Here is a 24,299-nt window from a genome sequence, read left to right as displayed (position 1 = left end):
GTGTCAAACTTTTTTTATTAAGTTGCACAATTAATTTAGTTGAACATGAAGTTTAAATAACTGTTCCTTTATTCACTTGAAATTATTGGTTGATTAATTAAATAACATTCGAACACAGAATGATATGCAGCACCCTATACCCTTGTGTCCACAGCATACATTTTAGCAGTCTCTGTCCGAGGGGCCACGTATGATTTGGCCATGGAAACAGCTGCATTTGAATAGGTTTTCCTCATGGAATAAGGATAATTCCTTTCTGGTCCCACATCTGTTTAGGAGAGGTAATTGTAGGGATATAAACATAACTATGGCTGAGTAAACTTTGGGGAATAAAATAATGTCAGTTTACATATTCTTCTACAGAAGTGACAAGAATATATATATTTTAAGAAAGAAACATCTAAGAAGACCTCTAGATGACAATATAGATTTTTTTATCCTATAAGTTATTTTTAGATTTAAAATTTAGCCAGGCATTCTCTTTATTTTTTTCTTGATAAGGAGAGAATTTTGTTTTTAAGTGTTATTTTTAGAAACCAAATTGCAATTTTTAACAACAAATATGTTTTTTGCCTTGCAGTCTACTTCTCTATTTAACTCTAGATATAAATGTAATAGATTGGGTGAAGTAAGAGATATAAATTTATGCTACATCAAATTAATCATTATATGTTTGGATATTAGACAGTTGTAGTTATGGAATTTTTTTCAATAAATGTACCAGTAACTGGGTAATAGTTTGAATATTATAAATGAGTTGTCCTTGAACAACTGAAATTTTTAATAGCAGTGAGTAGAGATGAATGAAATAATATTGAGTTGGTGAGATGTGTTTCCATTGGGTTGGGGAAAATGATACAGGAGGCAGGGAAGTATGCTATTTTATTTTTTTCTTACCTTTGAAGATGTATAAGCAGCATGTGAGGATAGCCCCAGCCAAAAAGCAACCCATAGATCCAGCCATTCCAAGCCAACAGGACCAACCAAATTTATATTGGATGCCAAGAAATATATTGTGCAAAACCAGAGAAGAGCGTTCCACATAAACATCAACAGCATACCACACAGAGCCAATAATTCCTGGGGCACCTGAAAGAAAGGGAAGATGCAAAACAAAATTGCAGGGTCTTTTCTAAATTTAAATTTTGCTACTCAAAACAGATGGCATCATGCAAGGAATAATAATGATACTGTGTGGATTCATGAACAACTCAAATTTTGGTCACCTCTTTTATCTGTTCCTGTGGCCATCTCTCTTGTATTTCTTCCAAATTACATCTCAGAAATACAAAATTAAGAGAGTGCACTGTTTATCTGTTTTTGTAAACCTAAAATGGTCACTATGGTTTTCTTTATTTTTTCTCTTTCCAATGTTATTTTAGTACTGTAGAAAGAAAACTATTAAAACAAAAGAAAAATCTAAAGAAGATAAAGAACACAAAATGTAAGACAAATAATGTACATATATTCTTTCTATATCAATATTTTAACTGAAAGTAGATGTCTTATGAACATTCTATTGCTCCTCTTCTCCACCACCCAGCCCCATTATTAAAGCTATGTCAGCTACATAACATACACTCATATAGGAATTAGGTTCTTAAAGTCACTCATTTTAGTGTGTTGGGGTTAAAAACTAGTAACTGAAGTAAAAATTGTCTTCAATTTCAAATAAATTCTTACCTATCACCCCCATATATAAGAACAGAGAAAATGTATTCCTTGTAAATATAATTTATTTCTTTTAAATATAATTTATTCCTTTTAAATTAGTCTAACTGACAAATGACTGGCTTGAAGTGATGCCACTAAGTTCCTCTTGTTTTAAAGGATTAAATTGCACGTCAGGACCTAGATGGGGGGAAAAAAAGATGGGAGGTTGGAGGATAAAAGGCTACGTGACAAGGGTATTTCTGAAACTTGTAGTGTCCAAAATGTTTTTCACATTTTTTTCTAGGGAGTTTGTGATGTCTATTTAAACCACCATTTCATTGAATTCTTCTCCCAATTATTTAATACAATTTTTAAGAAGAACCAGATCGTGAACATATAATCTTTAGATAATAGGGTATAAATTATCATGCCTTTTCTGTAACCAATGGGTTTAGAAAGGAAATTCCTTTTGTTAAAACTTAGAATCTATGTAAATACCAATACTGAATGATGGTTCCAAGTCTTTAGCCATGTCTGGCAATTTAAATGTAGTCGGGTTTTTTTTTTTTTTTTTTTTTAAATCCCATTTCTACTGGGATTTTCTCTATAGACTTGGTTTTCTTTAAATTAAACTCATTCTGTTGTTTTATTTTTAAAAAACGGAGTATCTAGTGATATCTCAAAAAGTATTCTGTAACAAAATGTATAGCATTAATCTATAGAAGGTTTACATTTGTTAAATAAAACACATTGTAACACAGAAAAGCTTTATGGTTCACTAGGCTGGATATGGAACTACATGTCTTAAAAAAGGAAATATAACTAAATTCTTGTAACTTTTTAATACAATCTAAGGATCATCAGGGCCTTGACTCAATGTTTGCATGTGAAAAAATCAGGGAGAACCCGGTTTTCAGTTGGTGATAGGTTTGACTCTCTGCTATGAGCTTGGTCTGCATACATTGTGATCTTCCCAAGAGCAATTCAAAGTAGATATTATTGCCCGGGTTTCAGCCTATTATGAAGATCAGAAAATGAAGACAGGTTAAGTAACTGGTCTAATAAAACCATAATATGCTAATTAGACTGGACAGCTGAAGGACCTTCTACTAGGGGTGTCGAACTCAATCAGAGAAGGGGCCAAAATCTAAAATCCAGCCTAAATCGCGGGCCGAATGGTTAACTGAACAGTCATAAACTGACAATGTCATAAACTGACAGCGGAGTGCAGTGATGACAGCGCGGTGCGGGCCACATTGCAAGGCCTGGTGGGCTGGATTTGGCCCGCGGGCCGTGTGTTTGACACATGTGTATCTAGACGAAGCCAGGGCTCTATCCATTCACTACCCAGAGTGCCTGGTCAGGTTCTCACATTTGCTTTGCTAACTTTTTGATCCTAGCATAAAAGACAGTTTCTTGCTAGAGGATATTTCTGTTGGTTTCTTCAACAGGATGCTTCCTCCACCAACTTGTATCAAGATCCAAAGATGACATCACGTTAGAGAAAGACTAAGCTTTGAAGTTGACAACAGAAATATTGAATAAAATATTAATTGTGCTGTTTCACTAATAAACATCATGTAAAGTGTTTCTTGACTTATGGTTTATTAGTCATGCTTGATTTATTAGTCTTCAGAACTCCATTTATTCATCTGCTTCTTAAGTAAAGAGAATAATATTATCTGCTTATTGTTTAGTTTATAGTCAAATGGGTTGGCACATGAGAAAAGTCTAACATAAGACTTGGCACAATTTAATTCATTGCTAAAAAGAATTGGTAGGGGTGGGCATAGGTAAGGAGGTTTAATTTGGGGCTTAACAGAGAATTTAACTTCAGGAATAATCACATTAGAAATTATTTTTTTTTTATAAATTAAAGCATTATACAGCTTTTTTAGATGGTTGAAAAATAGTTTGAGAACTTTGATAAATCTTGATCTGCCATATTAATAAAAAAGATTAATTTCTTTCCAAAGCAAAAGAAATTAAGACTGGTGAATGTGTCTTTTATTCCTTCAACTTAGAAAAGGAAGTCACACAGGATCCTAAAATGACCACTTCAGAACATCACTCTTCTCCTTCACCTCAAGAACCCTGAAACACCAATCAAAGAATATATGCATCCATATATTCATAGCAATGTTATCTACAATAGCTAAGATCTTAAAACAACTCAAGTTCCTATCAGTGGGTGAGTGGATAAAAAAAAGTTGTGGTACGTTTACACCATGAGATACTATATAGCTGAAAAAAGAAGGATTTCTTACCCTTTGCAATAGCATGGACAGCATGGATAATGCTGAGTTAAATAAGGCAGTCAGAGAAAAACAAATATCATATGATCTCACTTATATGTAGAATTTAATGAACATAATAAATTGGTAAATAAAACAGGCCCAGAGGAGGCATGGATGCATGAAATAAGCTGACATATCTCAGAGGTGTGTATGTGGGGGAGTGAGGGGAGATACAGGGAGATATTAACCAAAGAAACTGTATTCATATATGTATAACCACGAACACAGACAACAGTGTAGTGAAGGCCTTGGGTAGGGCAGGGGCTGTGGGATTAATGATAGGAGATTTGGGAAATCTGTAATACTGTCAATGATAACGATTTAAAAAAAAAAAAAAGGATCTTAGATGTGTATATCTACCCCTACCACTAGTCTAGACCAGTACCTGCTATTAATAATGTGGTCCCAGCAACAACGCAGATGCGCACTTTGATGTATGGCTCATCAGGGAGGAATTTCACACAGTGGAGACCCAGGAGCAGCATAATAAATCCGAACCCAGCTAGAATATCTGCAGTGATCATCAATGCCCGAGTCAGCACCAGCTTCACTGCAAGATTGGGGCAGATGTTACAGTATAGTCAGAGGAAGAAAACATACTAACTCACAGAAGTGCATAAAAACAGGCAACCTGAAAATGATATATTTAAATTTGCATGAACTTGGAAATGAATACCTTTACATTTTTCATAAAACAAAAATATTATGAGACTATTGGCATTATTATTTGTTTAAGCACTGATTATTACTTAGTCTTGTTGCCTCCGATAAAAATTCCTAGTATAGTTAAAACCAGTTTGGCTCAATGAATAGAGCATCGGCCTGCAGACTCAAGGGTCCCAGGTTCGATTATGGTCTAGGCAGGGGTCCTCAAACTTTTTAAAGTGGGGGCCAGATCACGGTCCCTCAGAGAGCTGGAGGGCCGGACTATATGAACTACTAATTCCTACTGTAACACCTTGGCTGCGCTCACTGCCCAAAAAACCTGGCGGGCAGGATCAGACTCCCCTGGGGGCTGCATGTGGCCCGCGGGCCGTAGTTTGAAGACCCCTGGTCGGGCATGCACCTTGGTTGCTGGCACATCCCCTGTGGGGGTTGTGCAGGAAGTGGCTGATGGATGTTTCTAGCTCTCTATCCCTCTCCCTTCCTCTCTGTAAAAAAATAAATGAAATATATTTTAAAGAAAAATCCATAGTATATAGTGGGGACTAAATAAATGTTTCTCTTTTGCTTCCTGTTCTGGACTGAATCCTGTTCACAAGTACCATAACTGGACGCTGAATTCATAGTAGAATATCTGTTATGCAGAAGTTACTCAATGAATATTCAATAATAAATGACCACTCTATTTGTTTGAACTTTTATTATAAAAAGTTAAAAATAATTTGTTAAAGTTTGATATAGGGAAGCAAAATTAATTTTTAAGACGTCTCTTGTGAATTTAGGCTGGTGGAAGAACTGTAGAAGACTATTTCTAGAAGAAAGATTATATTGTCTTTCACATTCCTTCAAGCCATGACCTTTCATGGCCAAGACTTCATATTAACCCTTTCATTTGCATTGTCAACTGAGCATATTTTAAACTACAGCCAGTGAGAATAAGCAGTAGAAGGCACAGGGAAGAGAAGATAAGGAAAATAGAAGTGGAAGAGTAGCAATCACCTCCTGCAGTGGAAGCACTTTCCACTGGGAAAGCCTCCTGAAGGAGTGATGGTTATGCTAATTTAACAATAGAAAGATTTTATTATGTGGAGGGTTAATTACCCGAAGTCAGAACTACTAGTCTTTTAGCTGACTAATAGAGAGGAGTAATAAAATGTATTCCATTAATGATATAGTAATTAGGTTTTATATTCATAGTGATTTGGGGTTCCCTTGCATTATAAATAATTTCCCCCAATGATGAGGTAACTTTAGGGCCTATTTAATAATAGGTTGCTTGCAAAATGGTGGCCAATTTTTCTTATTTAAAACAAAAAAACAATATTTTTATGATCTATGTAAGAGAAAACCAAAGCATAAAATCAGCTTCTACATTATTAGTAGTTATATATACTATACGCAATTATTGTGTTATTAAAGTGTGAGTATATATTCATTTCTAGAATGGAATTTTTAAGGTCTCAAAACTTAGTATTATTTTTTTAAAAATAGGCTCAAATTTCAAACTTAGGTTAAACCTAAGGCTGACTTTTCTCAAAATTAAGGAAAGAAAATAATATGTAACTCATTGGTTTTTATATTTCAACAGATACTCCTGATCCTCAAATAATATACACAAGTAGGTCTCCTATTCAACACCCCAAGCCAAGGGGCCCCACACTTTGGAGTGCCTCCCTTGAAATTTTCTATAAGCCTTATTGGAACCTGGGACTACCCAGTAACAAGAGCACCATCTGGATGGGCTGCCCTGAAATCATTGTGAGTCCTGGTTTTCCCTTCTTTAGCCCTCGATCCCACCCCGAGCATTATTCAGATGCTCTGCAGAGCTCCAGGACTTCTGCGTAGGACGTCATCTGGTTGCCTCTTGGCTAGGCCAATTCCAAGAAAGTAGCACTTCAAGCAGGTTGCTAAGGCAGGTTAGCCAGGAACTTTCTTTTGAGGATTGTGTGAGATTTGGCTGCCAGAATAATAATAAATATATTCTAATTTGTCGGGGTATGGAGGGGTTCAAATGAACTATACCAACAGGGACCCTGAAAAAAAGTATTTGTCTGGGTCTGCATACTTCAGTTTACAGGATAATGGAAAAGGTTATCTTTGGTTCACTATGGTTGTAAAAGATATCAAAAACTAAAATTAAAATCCTATTCTCTTATAAGTAACACCCTAATGTAGAGGGAATAGTTATAATATTTTCTAGAATACATTTTCATCTCCATTGTCTTTAAGTATATGCCAGAAATTTTTGAAGAAAATTAATGCATCTTTTCAATGTTATTCGCAACTAATTGGTAAGACTACATAAAAGAAAATGTGAAATAGTGTAAGCAAAAGTTAAAAAAAGGAACATTAAAGTATAAAGTGTTTTTCTCTTGTGCAGCATGCTCCTGAGTGATTTTATTTTCCTCTTGCTTAAGTGTTTAACATGTTGAAAGATTTCATTTTTTTTCTCAGCTATATCCATACCACTATATTTCTAGATTAGCTTAGTGACCACACGAATTCATATTCCTATTAGCCAAATCATACTTCTTTGTAGGTAGAACTAGGTTAGTGCAGAGAGGGGAAAATGAGAAAGAATTAAGAGGTCTTTTTAAAAAAAGATGAAATAAAGTCTTTATGAATTATGTTTAAAATGTTCCAGGCACTCAAATCCCAAATGCCAGGGGAATATATTTACAGCACTGCTCCTTTTAGGTTCTTTGCCCTGGATGAATAGCTTTCTAGGGAGAAGTCACATTCCAAGGTTGATTTTCATTTATTTTGAGAAAAGAAGTTGCCCTGTGGTACCATCACCTGTCAATTACTTTGAAATGAACTAAAACCAATTTGCTTTAATCTGTCTCTTTCTGTCTCTGTCCTTCTATCTCCAATTCTTTTTGTGATGGCAAATCTTCCATTGAAATGCTATAAACTTCTTATTTGAGCAGTCATAGTTAAAAGCTCTCTCTGAAATACTTTTCATCTAACCTGTCAATTCTAATCATAAAATCAAAGAATCCTAAAGAACTCGTTTCCATTTCCAAAATGTTTACTATAAGCCTACTGTGTATAAAGCACTATGCCAGGTCCTTTGACGAAAAGCATAAATGAATAAGATAATATTTTTACTCTAAAGATTTTACAAACACATTGGAAAAGATAAAATACTCTGAAATGTTTCAACTCACATTTCAGAAATAAACTAAATGTCTAATCAAAATATTTAAAACTGGAAAGAACCTTAAAAACAGTACTACAGAACAAGAAAACAAACAAAAAAAAATGCATGACAAAAACCTGAGTTCAATTTTCTTTGGTATCTCCTCCCTGCGAAGTGAATGTCTAAGGCATACGTACAGGGGTGTTCTGCAAGTATAGAGTCGTACTCATCGCAGGTGCGAATTCCATCAAAAGCATTTGTGACACACTCCCACCAGAGGCCTCGGCATTTTGTGCTCACCTAGACATGGGAGAAGGCACTGAGTGAGACAATTCATGCAGACACACTTTAGTTCCTCTTGATCAGAGAAAGAATTCAGCTGTTGTGAGTTTGACAGCAAAGTACAGTGGCATGAGCATGATCAGAATTTCACTTACAAGTAAACAATGCAATTTAGGGTATTTTCCCTTAAACACTAAGAATTTAAAGTCTTTCCCTACCAGGAAGTGAATTCACTTTCTGACTAGGAGTGGGAGGGATAAGTTACGCCTCAGCTGGATAAAAATCAAAATTAAGCATATGCAGATGCCTATGGTGGTTCCATCATCCATAGTTTATCATGGAGATAATTCATTTCACTCTCCTGTGCTGACATTTACTCACCCAAAAATCAATATAAGAATAGATAATAACTGTTGACATCTTGGTCTATTAATAATGTTAATTTATCTTCATCATGAACACCACGTTCCATGAAGAAAAATATTATAAATGAGGTTCATAAATTTAAAATAATTGCCATAGGAAGCTATATATAAAAACACAAAAATAATTAAATATAAAGACCTCACCACTTTTTCCTCCCTGTTCCACTGACAGACTACAATGGCTTATGCTATGATATGGATGTAAACAAACTAGCATTAATTTTAAACAATCTGACAGCTGTAAACCACTTTTAGTTAGAAATGCTGTGCAAATCATTCTTGGTCTACTTAGAGCTAAAGCTACCAGTGCTCTGAGCCTGCCCATACTTTATCTCTAAATTGTAAGTCACAATAGGTTTCTTAGAATTGTAAACACGCCAAGGGAAAATAGTCCCCAGTATTCTTGACAGAGTTCATGCATATGAAACAGAGCTAATAAGATTGTTTCTTTTGACTCAATTACTGACTCAATTACCTTGGCAATCTGAAATAGGTAAGATTTAGCAAGGGTTATCTTGGAAAATGAAAACTTAATTTTTTCTTTAAAGAAAGAATAAGTAACAGAGCAGAGTGAGGAGAGAAATACAAAGGCACGGGGATTATTGCAATTGGTGTGAAGAAGAAAGGAAGGAACACAAAACACTTTGACTTACAAAAGAAAATTGTCACGGGTAATATTTGCGCTTGGACACTCTCTACCCTGTGTTCTGCTTTATAAAACTACTGAACTCTGCTGCTGGTTACTTCACTACAATTTCAAATGTAGTATGTCTTTGATAACTTTCTATGAAATACTTCTAACTGATAATAATAAATGACTTTTAATTTAAATTCTTTATTGTTCAAAGTATTACATATGTTTCCTTTTTCTCCCATTGACCTCCCCCTGCTCTCCCACCTCTCAGCATATGTCCTCACCCCCCCTATTGTCTGTGCCCATTGGTTATGCTTATATGTATGCATACAAGTGATTTGGTCTTATTTGATCTCTTATTCCCCCTCCCACCTTCCCCTGCCTTCCCTCTGAGATTTGATGGTCTATCTGTTCTATGATGCTTCTAAGTCTCTAGATCTATTTTTGTTCATCAGTTTATGTTGTTCATTATATTCCACAAATGAGTGATATTTATCTTTCTTCAAGTGGCTTATTTCATTTAGCATAATGCTCTCCAGGTCCACCCATGCTGTTGCAAATGGAAAGAATTCTTCCTTTTTTACAGCAGCATAGTATTCCATTGTATAGCTATACCATAGGTTTTTAATCCACTCATCTGCTAATTAGGGTGTTTCCAAATCTTAGCAAATATAAATTGTGCTGCTATGAACATAGAGGTATATGTGTTTCTGAATGGTGTTTCTGATTTTATATATTCCTAGAAGTGGGACTACTGTGTCAAATAATTAATACTTCTATATTGATTCTGTACTATAAGGCAGTTGCTGTTTAAGCATATTATTATTTCATTTATTCTTTAAAGGACCCTATGAGATATCATTATAATTATCTATTTTATAAATAAGAAAAATAAGGCACAGGAAAGGTAAGTGATTAACTTTAATAAAGCATTGTTAATAAATGGAGAAGATAGTATTCAAACACCAGTCTGTGAGTATGGCCTTAAGCATTGAGGTACACTTAACACCCATTTTTAAAATTCCTAATCCATTCAGGCTAAACTACTCTATTAATGGAAATTAAAAGATAGCTTTGGGTGAAACAGTAACCTTTACATTTATTTTCATTCTATGGGCCATTATTCTATAAAACTTCACTTTGGCTTGTTCTTCCTAAGGTAAAATCTGAAAGTGATATTCTGACAATTATGAAGTATTATTACAGGAAACTGAGGAATCATAAAGATAAAAAAATTCAATGAATAAAACCTATCTTGTGAAATTTAACACATCAATTTCTAAATAAGAATGTGAACATGTAAATTTAAGCTATAGTTGAAAACATATAGACTTTAAGTATAAATTGACCCTCATTAGTTGTGTTGTATCGTGAGCAAGATCTTAGCTTTTTTTCAGCCTCTATCTCTTTATCTGCTTAGAGGAGATAATGCTAAAAAGATTATGAGAATTAAAAAGTGCACATACACACACACACTCACACACACACAATTTCTCAGTAAATGATGACATTACTAAATAACTTAAACCTCTTAGTAACCTGAGTAGTAGCTTTGTTCAGCTTTCCTGACTAACCAGAATGAGAGTAGAGAAAGGTAAATGTCAGGAGCTGAATGGTGGTTGCCAAAAAGTTATGTCCATATCCTAGTCCCCAGAACTTGTGAATGTGACCTTATTTGGGGGGGAAAAATTATATATATATGCATATATATATATATATATATATATATATATATACATATATATGCATATGTAATTAAGTTTATGATTGTGAAATAAAATGATGGCCATAAATCTAGTGGCGTGTTCTCATAGGAGACAGAGGAGAGCCACAGACAGAAAAGAAGGAAGAAATGTGAGCACAGAGGCAGGGATGGAAGTGATGTGGACACAGGTGGAAGAATGCCCCACAGCCACTAGAAGCTGGAAAAGGTAAGGGATAGATTTTCCCCTAGAATCTCCAGAGACAGTGCAATCCTGCCAACACCTAGATTTCAAACTGCTGTCCTCCAGAACTTGTGTGAATTTGAACAAAAAAGGGGGAGGTTTGCTGTAAACAAATCTAGCAATTCTGGTAACTGAAAGTAACCTCTCAGGGTTGATCTGATCATAAATACACTATTGGGCAGCTTATCGTGAGTAGTCATGCCCAAGCATATAAAGTTATTTCTATTAATTGGCTTTTTGCTATTTTATTATTATTATTATGATCATTATTATTTTATTGACTTCAGAGAGGAAGGAAGGAGGAGAGAGATATAGAAATATCAATTATGAGAGAATTATTGATTGGCTGTCTTCTGCCTCCCTCCCATCAGGGATTGAACCCAACTGGGCATATGCCCTGACTGGGAATCAAACCATGACCTCCTGTTTCATATTCAATGTTCAACCACTGAGCAACACAGGCTGGGTCATATAACTTTCTTAGTAGAAGGTATATTTTTGCCTTCAGCGAGCCCTGTAAACACAACTTTGGAAAGCTCTTTTTCAAAGCTCTGGGAAGTATAACCACCCTCAAGAGAACACATGTAACTATGTTAACTATCCTGTAATCTAAACCCTGACTTGCTTTCTCCCACCTCCAGGTCATCTTTATGTTCCCTCCTTAATTCCAAATGTACAAAAGAAACCACAAACTGTCATACTCTAGAGCATTTCAGATATTGCTTCCCAGCAATTATTGGGTTGGCTCAAATAAATTCTTATAAAAATACTCTGAAGGTTTGGACATTCTTACATCAACATTAAGCTACCAGATTTGTGGTATTTTGTTATGACAGCCCAAGGAAACAAACACAGTAGATATTATTTTTACTCAACCATTATACCATAACAAAAAGATGCTATAACTATTATCCTATATAATAAAAAGTTAATATGCTAATTAAACTGGACAGCCAAACATCCTTCCAGATGTCCTTCTGGACAAAGCTGTGGCTGCAAGAACTATCTTCCTGAATAACCAGTGGGCAGGGGGCAGGGTCAGCAAGCCTATGCTGCCAAGCTAGCCACAGAGGCAGGAGAGTCAGTGGTGCAGGTCTGGTCCCAGCGCCCCCTGCCCTCCCGCCTTCTGCAGAGGCGGCAGGAGAGGGATCATCATGGACCCAGCATCTCTGGAGAGACAGGACAGAGAGCAACCACAACGCCTCAACCTCCCACAGCCTCTCCTCTGGCCAATCTGTTCCCAATCGGCCCCCCACAAGTGGGCGGGGGTCGGGGCCAGTGCTAAGGAGCAGCTTTTGGTTGAGGGGCTCTCCCCCCCTACCCCTGCACTCTCCGGCCCCAACACTGCTCAGAAGCTGGGCTCATGGCTGGCAAGGACAACAGTGGTGGCAGGATCCTCTCCTGCCTCCCGAGCAGGCATGCAGTAAGGAATGAGGAGCCCTAGACTGAGAGAGCCTCGAACTGCAGGATATCTGAGTGCTGGCTTAGGCTCAAGGGGACCAGTCTAAGCCAGCAGGTGGATTCCTGTGGGGTCCCAGACTGTGGGAGGATGCAGGCTGGACTGAGGGACACCCCCCACAACCCAGTGCACAAATTTCATGCACTAGTCCTCTAGTACATACCATAATAGAAAATAGACCTTCTCATAGCCTGTCAATCTCTTTGTTAAAAGAAACACTTGCGATCCAATTTATTTCAAATTAAGCTAGATTATGTGGATTTGAAGTCACTTCTTTTTTTTTTTTTAAATATATTTTTTATTGATTTTTCACAGAGAGGAATGGAGAGGGATAGAGAGCTAGAAACATCGATGAGAGAGAATCATCGATCAGCTGCCTCCTGCACAATCCGTTCAGGGGATGTGCCCGCAACGAATGTACATGCCCTTGACCGGAATCGAACCTGGGACCCTTCAGTCCACAGGCCGACGCTCTATCCACTGAGCCAAACCGGTTTCGGCTGAAGTCACTTCTTAATAATCGAAGAATGACTATCTACAATTTTCTTCTAACTCAGCCACTAAAACAACCTATCCAATCTACTATGGCTATTCTTGTTATACATGACATTATTTAGAAATTCACCTGAGATATATATGTGAGAATATTTATTTTTACATAAGGAGTATTTCTTTCATACCAACATTATCCAGTAGCGGTGTCATTTTCAAGGCTATTGATCATTTACCTACAATGACCATATTTAGAAAAGCAATGAGCTCATTAGAGGAAACAAGGAATCCAATTTCATTAGGTATTAATGCTCAGGGGCACACTATTAGATTGCTTGGTATTCACACTCAGTTAAGGTATGTGAGAATAGTGGCCGTAATTAACTAAACTTCTGTGTTAATATAGCACTTACTGGAGACACCCTTAAAGGTGCCTTTGTGCATAAAAGACAAGGTTAAAAGATTTCATATTATTTAGCATATTTAAGAAATCCCTCATTGTCTATAATGTATAGTATTCTCTTATCTCTGTATTGTACAATGGCTTATTAAGGATTTTCTAAAAGGCAAGCAGCTCTAAGTTTTTAAAAGTTTTAAGACAAGTTTCTTAAAAAGCCAACCAATGCGTAGAACAAATGCTTAACCTTTCTTTAAGGACAAAAATGCAAAATGTTAACTAACAATTTTTATCTCACAGGGTTGTCCAAAATAGAGGATCCCTACTTTAAGCTTTTTTTCTTTTAATATGTGATTTACATATTAATAAATAATATACAAACCCATACTAGAGGAATTTGTATATTATTTCAATGAATAGTTATTGATCCTGATGTTAGAGAAGGTATTGTCTCCTAAATTAGGAGAAGTTTATCCAAGGTAGAATAATAAAAGTATGCAAGCAAAAGGCCAGCAGAAATCTCTTAATATTAATTAATTGAAACATAGAGATTTTACAGAACAGTCCATATTTCTATCATCCCTTTGAAACTTGGTCAGTCTACCCACCTGGATTCCCTAGTGCTGTGGTCATCAAACTGCAGCTTGCCAGCCACACACAGCTCTTTGGCCCCTTGGGTGTGGCTCTTCCACAAAATACCACGGCCTGGGTGAGTCTATTTTGAAAGTGGCATTAGAATAAGTTTAAGTTTAAAAAATTTGGCTCTCAAAAGAAATTTCAATCGTTGTACTGTTGATATTTGGCTCTGTTGACTAATGAGTTTGCCAAACACTGCCCTAGTTCACTGTAACAACAATTACTATGAGGTAAGTAGCTGCTCCATTTAGGTGGAATTTGTGTTCATAGGGTCTACTATTCCTACATAAGAAGCCAGTCTGAATGTTGGCTTCCTTGTTTCTGTAGGCATTTAAATTTTTCCTCATAGTATATAACAATGGAAATAACTCCCCTTGTTCTCAACCTGTCAAATTTCTACCTATTATTCAAATCCTTCTTCCAAGACATCTCTTATCTCAGGCTCTCAATTAGAATTAATCTCTTCCCAGACAAGAGTAACTGTCCATACTGTTCTCTAGCATCTACAATATCAAATTATCTTTTGTATGTGCATTTACGTACATCTGTCTTCCAAATCTGTTGTCTGTCATGTTTCAGTCAATAGGCTAACTAAATGCTAAGGATACAGCAATGACCAAAACAGGTATGACACTTTCCTCAAAGAAGCTGACAGACCCTCCTCTTTGGTTACATAGTAGATGCTCAATAAATATTTATTGAGGGGGGGTGGGAATCAATCAATCTATCTTCTAAACACACAATAACTCTCATTTGATCTTTGGCATAATAGATAATGGTTAATGATACACTATATACACTGATGTTTAATGTATGCTTTCAAACTTAACTGAATAGACTAGAACACCTGAATCCAAGAGTCAAATAACTATTATTTATATTAGTTTATACAGATTTGGTGTCAGCCTGGATCTCTTCTGCTCAACTGGCTAAAGAAAGTATTTACCATGGTACTCAGTGTGAGTAGGATACCACTCAGAAAAAGCTTTAGGAAACCATATCGAGAATGACTCTGCCCAGTTAAATTTCTAGTATAGCATAAATTAGTTCCTTAATCCTGGAGTTTCTTATTCTGATCCTTTACCAGTTTTCCATCAAGGTTTCTCTCTCCTAGTCTTTGCCAATTTCTCTTTCTTATTATTGTACTTTCGAAATACAAGCAGCCCAACATAATTTTGCCTGCCTTATCTTATTCAGTGTAGTTTTGAGTGTCTTTGTCTTGCCTCCACATAGTTTATATGTAGTATTTGAAAAAATTGAAAATACTTTAATTAATTGGCATTTATTTTTCATTCAGTTACATAGGAGATTTATACACAGTAAATTTAGTAAATATTTATTTTTGGTTGACCATTATCAAATATATTTTTCTTTGTCAATGTTCATTAATATAAATGCATATGTACATTGATTTGTGTGTAAATGTATATAAGAAGAATGCATAAATTGAAAAAATGTAAATATAAATGTATTTTAAAAACCACATTGTATATACATATTATAGGAAATAATAGTTTGAACAGCAATTTACTATCCTTATGCTAATATACTTTACATTTGAAGATTCAACGTACCTGTTTTCAATATTTACCTAATTATATTTATCAGCATGCAAATATTTTTATTTTTTTTAACTTCTAAATAAAATTAATTGGGTAATATTAGCTAATAAAATTACATAGGTTTTAAGTGTACAATTTTACAATACTTCAGCTATATATTACATTATGTGTTGAATAATAAATACTAAACAACATGTTTTACTTCTAAAACTTGAAACCTTTCCAATTTAACTTAAAATACATTGGAATTTTTATCATAGGTTTCTAAACTTTTTATTTTAATATTTACTTTTATCTTTCTTACTCTTCCAGGGTCTAAAAGAATTCAAGACAAGTATAAAAAAGGATGAGGAAGCAAGATTAAAATAAGCATAATAGACACCACTTTTCCTTTCTACTCCTTTCATGTACCATGAGTTTACTTGCTAAAATATATTTGGTTTATCTCTGCTTGCTTATTAGTATAAATAAGCTAAAAGTATAAATAGTGAAAACAGGATAATATAAACATAATAGGTAAAATATAATTCTTGTTGTTTTCACAGTTAAATTATCTAATTTGCATATCTGAACTATATAAATATTTCAATTTTAGCATTTATTGTTTAATTTAAGTCACACATTTAATGATTTTAGAATTCTTATGAATTCTTATGGTATCACATCTGCAATGATTTCTGCCCAATGACAAATCATAATATATGTTGAATACTAATTTATGTAAAATTAGTATTATCATTAAATTACCAATTCAGTATTTTATTAAAATACTAATTTTATTATTATCTGTTCAACTTAAATCATTACTTTTTGTTTCTATTCTTCTTCATTTCTTTCTCTCTTTGAAATACTAGGCAGAAAAGCTATAGACAAGAATATTCTCTTCATCAACTTTATGATACATCCTAGGGGATTAGATTTTTGCCTACCTTATTAAAAAGAGAAGCCAAACCCATATTGTGAGAAAACTGAAGTTGTACCAAGATAAAATATTTTGCCTAAAAAATAGTGTTGGTCTCCCTACAGAGATACTTCTCATTTAGGGCTCAATGTGAGTTTCCAAAGATCACTCTATATTGTATTTCATTCACGTTCATTTATTCATCCTTTTAATAAACTTGGCAAGTATCTTAATAGTTACCCGATCAATTCATGTTAGCAAATAAATCAGGCGTTTCTATTATTTGGAAGTCCCTGTTAGGTGCTATGTAAGATTATGAAATCAATGAAAGAATTTCTGTAGCCTCAGATGTTCAATGAAGGAGTTTGAAATCAGTTGGAAAGTGAAATTAGTATATAAATAATCAGAGTACATGCTAGATAGATTTTTTTAAATATTTATTTTATGTCTGAAAAAATATAAATCCCAGGGGAGATGGGAGCTAAAATAAATCCAAATGTGGGAAACATTCATTTGAGGTAATCAAATTTTAATTATAACAGTGCTTGGTGTATAGCAGGTTCTCAATCAATAATTAACAAAGGATTAATTGCAAATGTAATAATCTTGTGAAAACATTTTTTCCCTCTGGTAGTCGAAACCAGTAATCTTGTGAAGAAACTACTTTTCTATTCCAGTGTGGATAATGAATAATTATAATATCCATAATTTATTTTCTTTTAGAAATATATTTAATAGATAACTTACACTATTTTGTCTTTATTGTCTGCCTATTCCCCGAGTTAGACAAAAAAAAAACCAAAAAAAAACAAATGATAAGTATAAAAATGGGCAAACCACAGCCCAGAGAAGTAAACAAAACTTCTCCAAGAAAATCAATAGCAAAAATAGGAATAGAACTTAAATGTCATATCTCACCATTAAGTGAAAATTATATAAAATGTCATCTCCTCCTTCAGAACAAAACAAACCGATAAACTGCAAATTGACAGTAATATATCTAACCATTATTGACTGACTTGTATCTGCCTGGTACTGTGGTATACAAGCTCATTTAATTCTCACAAGACACTTATAATGTTCACATTTTATTCTCTCTGTGCAGAAGAGGAAATGAAATTCATAGCAGCTTAGACACCTGTCAAAATTCACACAGCTACTACCTGGCAAGGTGGGATTTAATCTCAGGTCCCTCTAACACCAAGTCCAACCTGTAGGCCTCCCCACCATACAGCATCATATTACCCCATCTTGAGGTGCTGTGTAAGAATCTCAACAAGATAGATTGGTGTGATAGTTCGGGGACATTGCTGCTCGGTGACTTCTGCATAGAGACTAATTGTCCTCCATGTAAGCTCTAGGTAAGTGACCCCACCAGTCCTCCAATTGCCCCCAAACAGTGAAGGATTTCAACCTTGACTCCTCCCTCTTCATCAGCCTTCATTCTCTAATGCAATCAATTATGAATTCTATCAATTTAAATTCTTTAGAATTTCTCATATCTTCACATGTCTCCTTTGCTGCCATCCTAACTCAGGCCACTGTTTCTTCCCTCCTGTTCTGCGGCAAAAGTCTCCCAATTTCTCTCGGGATAATTCATTTCACTACTTCCCAACATTCTCCACAAGCATCCAGAATAATTGATATTTCTAAAATACATGTATATGTTTGTTTACTTTGAAACATGTTTGTCTATGGTATATACCACCTATATTTTACATGATCTCAAAGTCCTTGAGATCTAGTCCCTATATTCTCTTAACTACATTGGAAACTCTAATCATGCTGAAATATATACAAAGCCACAAAAATAAACAGTGCTCTCATACCTGAATGAGAGCCCATATAATTTCCTGTGCTTGGGACACTCAACTTCTTCACTCACCTATCCTTCAAATCCTTAGTTCAGATATTTATTCTTCTAGGTAGACTTCATCGGTTATCCATTGAGTGAGCTAGGCACTCGGGAGTTATTTGCAAGATCATTCTGTAACTATCAATTCACCATCTTCCACAATATGCTGGGAGCAATTTAAGGAACATCCAGGCCTTATTCTCTGTCATAATCTTGTACCCACAGTAACAGGTAGACAGTAGGTGTCCAAGAATAATTGTGAAATGCAGGAAGATAGAAACAAATGGAAAGAGGAAGGGATAAATAAAGCAATGAAGGAGAAAGCGGGAGAAAAAGAGAAAAAAGGAGAGGAAGAACATACATAAGGGACTTTAAGAAAAGGAGGGAAGGGGGGAAGATAGAGGGAAGAAAAAGAAAAAGAGGGAAGGAAGGAAGGAAGAAGTAAGGGAGAAAGAAAACATGAAAGGAGGAAGAGTAGGTAGGAAAAAGAAAAGAAGAGCGTATGAAGTTACAGAAAAATGGAGAATATTCACTCTAAACTACTAGTGGAAATTTCTAAGGAGGCTTTAAATGCCATCAGACATTGGGTGACTGGCCATCTCTCTGGGATTGCAGACATGGTCACAGCCAAGGAGTCCTGACGTTAAAGAAAATGAAGACTGAAAAGGCCCTTAAAATGACTGAGTTCTAATTCATTTTATGATTGAGCCAAAGAAAGGAGCTATGACTTGCTCAATCAGTAGAAGACAAATAAGATACAAGCACAGGCTGGAATAATTTCAAAATCCAAGTTCTCTTCACCACAACTATCTTCCCAGAAACAAATGAGTCAATAAAGACAGGAGCAGTATGGTAGCTTAGGGTGTTTGGTACTCGATTTGAGGCCATTCTTCTTTGTGCTATTTCTTTTCCCTGATGCAAAGAACTTTACTCTTCAAGGCAGGTAGAAGTAAGGCAAAATGACTCTGTTTGATATTCTCAGGTTCTTTCTGTTTGTGCTCCCTGTTACTAACCTTGATCCTCTAATGAGCCCTTAGTTTCTGCTCATGCTTCATTTGTCATGTGTCTTCTTGTCTGTTCACCTTTTGAAATCCTTTGTAACTTTTTGAAGCTTTGTGCAGATGCTTTTCCTCCACAAGGCCTGCACCAGTGACAGGAAATAATTACTCCATCTTCTCTGCTCCATTGGTATTTTGTTCATTTCTTTTTCCAATATGAATTAGCCTATGCTTTTCAGTATAGATTCATGTGCATATTTTTTTTCTCACTAAATGTATATTCCTGTCATGCTGACTCATTCTTGCTTTATCCTTATCTCCCCTACTAGATATTAGCATAGTATCTTTTATATGGAATACATATCATGGTTTTTAATATTGAATTGAGCTATGAAACCCATTTTCCAACACTGAAGCCTGTATCATCCTAAAAGATTAACAAAGCTAGAAATTCATAACGCTGCTTTAAAAAAAATTTCCATGAGTATGCTTTTTTTTTATATTAAAAAAAGCACTTTGTGGTGCCAACCTTTGTTCAACAGTTGTTTAAAGTGAGTTATTAATACGGACTAATGGTAATACATATATATGAGGAAGGAAGGAAGGAAGAAGAGCAGCATAATTGAGTCAGTATCACAACCTTCAAATTTATGGATAATAATATGATTTCATATGTTGGCCCATTGAAGGAGCAATTATTAAGAGAGATTCATATCCCTTTAAAACATTGGCAAATAAAGAGATTGTTGGAAGAGAAGGAGCCTCATCTGTTATAGATTCTTTCTTTAAATGTGGAGGCTTTTGGGGGAATATTTATAGCAATATATTTCAAGTATTGGAAAGGAGGAAGAAGCTAAGAAATACTCACTAGAGCTTGCCCAAGGTTAGTAAGGATTTACTTGAGGTGAATAACCTAGACTGCTCATTCCATTCATTTTAGCTAGAAGTGTTCTTGCCCAGAGCAGATGGCAAATTGGTTGGATGTAGTGAAATAAAAGCAAGAAGGCACTTTAAGTGCCAGGACTCCCAATCTCTCCCAGCAAAGCTTGACCCTTTTGAAACTCCCATTTCTTATCAAGTGAAGTTAGCAGTCCCATTAGCTTAAGCAGACGGATTTTCAAATTGTTTTAGAAAATATATTTTAACAATGACTTTAAATGTAATGTTGTCTATATTTAAAAACATAACTTTAAGTCTGCCCAAGTCCAATACATTTCTCTGCTATTCACATACTACTGACAGTCCAGATTCCGGTAAGCTAATGGCCGCAGATGTTTTTATCTACATTTTCCCTCATCATTGTTCAAAGGGCATTGTCTTCATTCACTGCTTATATGCATGACCAGATAAAATGTACCACATATAGTGGACATCCTTTACAGTAGTTTCTATTAAATTTTCAAAACTATAACTGTTAGCACTAAAGAAGTTTTTATAACTCCTTTGGTTCTAAAATGCCATGTAGAAGTCCAAGAAAAATTAAAAGCAAGAAAAAATAAATAAATGGCCGAAATAATACACAGAAAAATATATTACCTTTTATGTCTGCCACTTGAAAGTTGAATAAATAAAATTAGGGGAAAAAAGATACCTTTGCTCTCAGGTATCTTTCCTAAATTTCATAGAGGTGACATTATAGCATTTGTTAAATTGTTCCCTTCAGATGTACATACAAGAACATATTGGACTGCTATATAGTCTTTACTGGAGGTCCTGATTTATTGTTTCTTTTTCTTACCTATACTTTTTGAAAACTTACTAATGAATAATAGCTGATTTTGATATTTAATCAGTTCTATTTCTCTCACATTCCAATAGCCACAGGAAATACTTTTAAACTCCAAAATTACTTCTTTCTGAGCTTCTCCAGTGAGAAAAATAAAATCTTCAAATGTCAACTACTCACTCATTCTTGCATAATAGTTGATCCCAGAGAGAAACTCATTTTTAAGAGAGGGTTTCTTAAATATATATCTATTTCCTGTACCTTGGGACACACTGGAAGATGTGCTTTCCCTAAGAATGTTTTCTCCTACATGGAAACTCCTTAAAATAACATTTTTCTATAGCATACTGACTGAATAGATTTTTATATGTCTTGAGTTTTATTACTCAATTTCTTAGCCTACCATTATTTAAGAAAGTCTATCATGCTACTCTTAATGCTGTCATCAAGATGAACAAATTTATGTTTAAGAAACTGTTGGGGAGTAGATGGGGTAGAGGGATTGAGAAAAGACAAGGAAAATTCATGGACACAGACATCAGTGTGGGGATTGCCAAGGAGACGAGGGTGGAGGGAGCTAAAGAAAGGTATACAGGGATAAAAGGTAAAGGGAGAATACTTTACTGGGGGAGGTGAACATGCAATACAATATACAGATGATGTATTACAGAATTGTACACCTGAAACCTGTGTAATTTTGTTAACCAGTGTTACCCTAATAAATTCAATAAAAAGAAGAAAAAGAAAGATGTTACTAGAATGTTATTTAAATGGGTATATGCAGCAATGGAAGAGGTGAGTTTCTGGAGGGATGAGTGACAGAGATTATATTATTACCCTTTTATAAATTTATCCTTATTAAAAAAGATAAATTATCCAGTTACTTCATCTGCAAAATTGAATATGAACAATACTTACATCATAGATTAGCTGTGAGGATTCAATGAGTGAAAATGTGAAGACTCAGTAAGTAGTAAATAAAGAGTTGATCAGTCCATGTTGGCAATTATCATTAATCTCAGTGAACACAGAGAAGCAGTGAGACTTGGAGCAAATGTGGAAGGGCTCGGGTGAGAAAAAGAAGTTGCTGACTTCTTACCTCCAGGGAATCATCGGCATTCACCATCCAACAGTCTGTCCAGGTGGCTACAACCAAGAACCCAGTAGAGAACAGGGCAAAGAAGCAAGCCACGTACTGAAGAAGATCCCTCATCTTAACCAGTAGCCGGACTGGAAGGGATGCATGGGAAGCTGCCAGGCCTTGACCACTCAGGTAGCTGGAATGCTGTCAATCTCCCGTGCTCCCGGTACCTGGGGATGTAAAAATACTGGTCTTTTCCTCTTTCTCACACCCCACTGCAGGTGTCTTGAGTTGCAGTAAGAGTTATGCAAACAGGCTGTAACCCACAGAGGGGTCCTGGAGGTCATGATCCAAAACAACCAGCCTCCAATCAGAAGCCAGGTCAGTGAAAGGGCTGGATATGTTTTGTGTGCAGGAGAAAAGAGGCCCTGGTTATGTTTTCCGCCCAGACCATGAGATGAGGGTTACCAAGGTATTTTCAGCACCAAGATGGAGAGAAGGAAGAAGGGTCATACCCCATGCTGATGCCTGTAAACTGATCTTTCTCAGGCCCTCCAGGGAAAGTGAGCTATTCTCCTCCCCCTCCCTAAGGAGGCTACACGGTTGACTGAGTGCCATTTTATTATAGGACTATTTTAATATTCGCCGACTACTTTAGACAGACAGGCCGCTGGGTGAAACTATGCCAAACAAGTGCTTGCTCAAGGGAGTTTGCATTCCAAAGGATTGGACAGAACAGCCCCATGAAGGGTTTTCAGCATCTGGGCCCTAGGTAGAGCCACTGCTCCTAACTTTTCGCATCATAGAGTGGGGAAGGGAGTGCATTTTTATCCAGGCAGCTCTGGGTAGAAAGCCTTGCTCTGAACCTTACAGGGTGAGGGCACTTGGGTTGCATTTTCTATAAAATGGGAGTGTTAATACTTTTCGAAAGATGTTTGTGAAATTAAATGACATTGTGACTCTAAATCATTTAGAATAGTATCTGACAAAATAGCTGAATAATAAATATTAATATGACCAAGAATTCTCTATATGATTAGTTTTCTTCCAACCACACACCTGTTTGTGTTAGGAAATTACATATATATCAAAGTGGATTTTTTTTATATATATAGCAATGGCAACTATAGTGTTATCTACAGCTGAATGGGTGGGTAGCCTTCTTGGTATAAATAGTCCATAACTAGTAGTCTTTTAGAAATTTTAAAAATAATTAAAAGAGTATATGAACCATTGTTTTATCATCATCAGATAGACTTCTCTATAGTAAAATACAAATTTTAGTGATAATAGGAAAAACATTTTACATGGCTCTTAATGCAAAATACAATGAGAAAAGTGGGAGAGAGCTTGAGAAAGAAAGAGAAACAGGAATAAGAAATAGAAATCAGTCATTACTCTGAAAAGAATTAGCCACTAAGTTATTTTAGTACCAGTGAATAAAGAAATCTATCAATATTTAATAAAGATTTGGTGATAGTGTAGGGTAAAAGGCTAAAATCAGTATTGATTCAATAGCCTTCAGTTATATTTTAAATAGTAAATTTTGTGACTAAAATTTATTATTTTCTCATTTTAATTCATGTGTATTATAATATACAAAAGGTAAATATAAATATAAAATTAATATAAAAGCTGGATTTAAAACCATATTTGGAATATTAACCCAATTATTGCCATAAATAAGGTTATACATGTTAAGAGTCGATATCATTATTAGTTTACAAAGCACATTACAGGTGCCTTTAATTTTGCTTATTTTTTTTTATTTATTTTACTTAACAATTGGGAAAAATACTTATTTTTAAAAGTGCTCATTCAAATAATGTAAGTCAGCTACAATGCACACATACTGTTTTGATGACTCACAAGTGAATCTTTTCCTGTGCCCTGAAATCTAAAATGCTCATGCTCTATTGATCTGGGAGAGGAAATTCATTCCAAAAGCTCATGCCCATTACAGGAAAAGTCCTGGACTTAGATGCTAGCTTTCCACCCAGGGACCTTTCACAATGTACTTTTCCTGCTAACAGTGCGCCCCAGGGCAATGGATCTTAAACTTGAGTGCACACTGGAATCTCCAAAGCCATTTGCTATAAATGTACCTGGGAGCTCAACCCGCGGAGATTGGGACTTAGGAAATTGGGAGT

General features: G+C 35.4%; 1 protein-coding gene across 1 annotated transcript; it reads right to left on the bottom strand.

The window, feature by feature from the left end:
* On the bottom strand, positions 1-22,453 carry CLDN16 (claudin 16). Its single transcript, XM_084875696.1, has 5 exons — positions 22,168-22,453; positions 7,953-8,055; positions 4,336-4,500; positions 898-1,089; positions 1-268 (listed from the first exon to the last, which is right to left on the bottom strand). Exons 1-5 carry the CDS (start codon positions 22,279-22,281, stop codon positions 135-137), a joined length of 708 nt encoding a protein of 235 aa, XP_084731822.1. The 5' UTR covers positions 22,282-22,453; the 3' UTR covers positions 1-134.
* Positions 22,454-24,299: the final 1,846 nt, after the last annotated feature.

This window comes from Pipistrellus hanaki, assembly GCF_964339955.1.
Source record: "Pipistrellus hanaki genome assembly, chromosome: 2".
Taxonomy (NCBI): domain Eukaryota; kingdom Metazoa; phylum Chordata; class Mammalia; order Chiroptera; family Vespertilionidae; genus Pipistrellus; species Pipistrellus hanaki.
The sequence above is the reverse complement of the archived record's forward strand: the minus strand, read 5'-3'. Positions and strand labels throughout refer to the sequence as shown.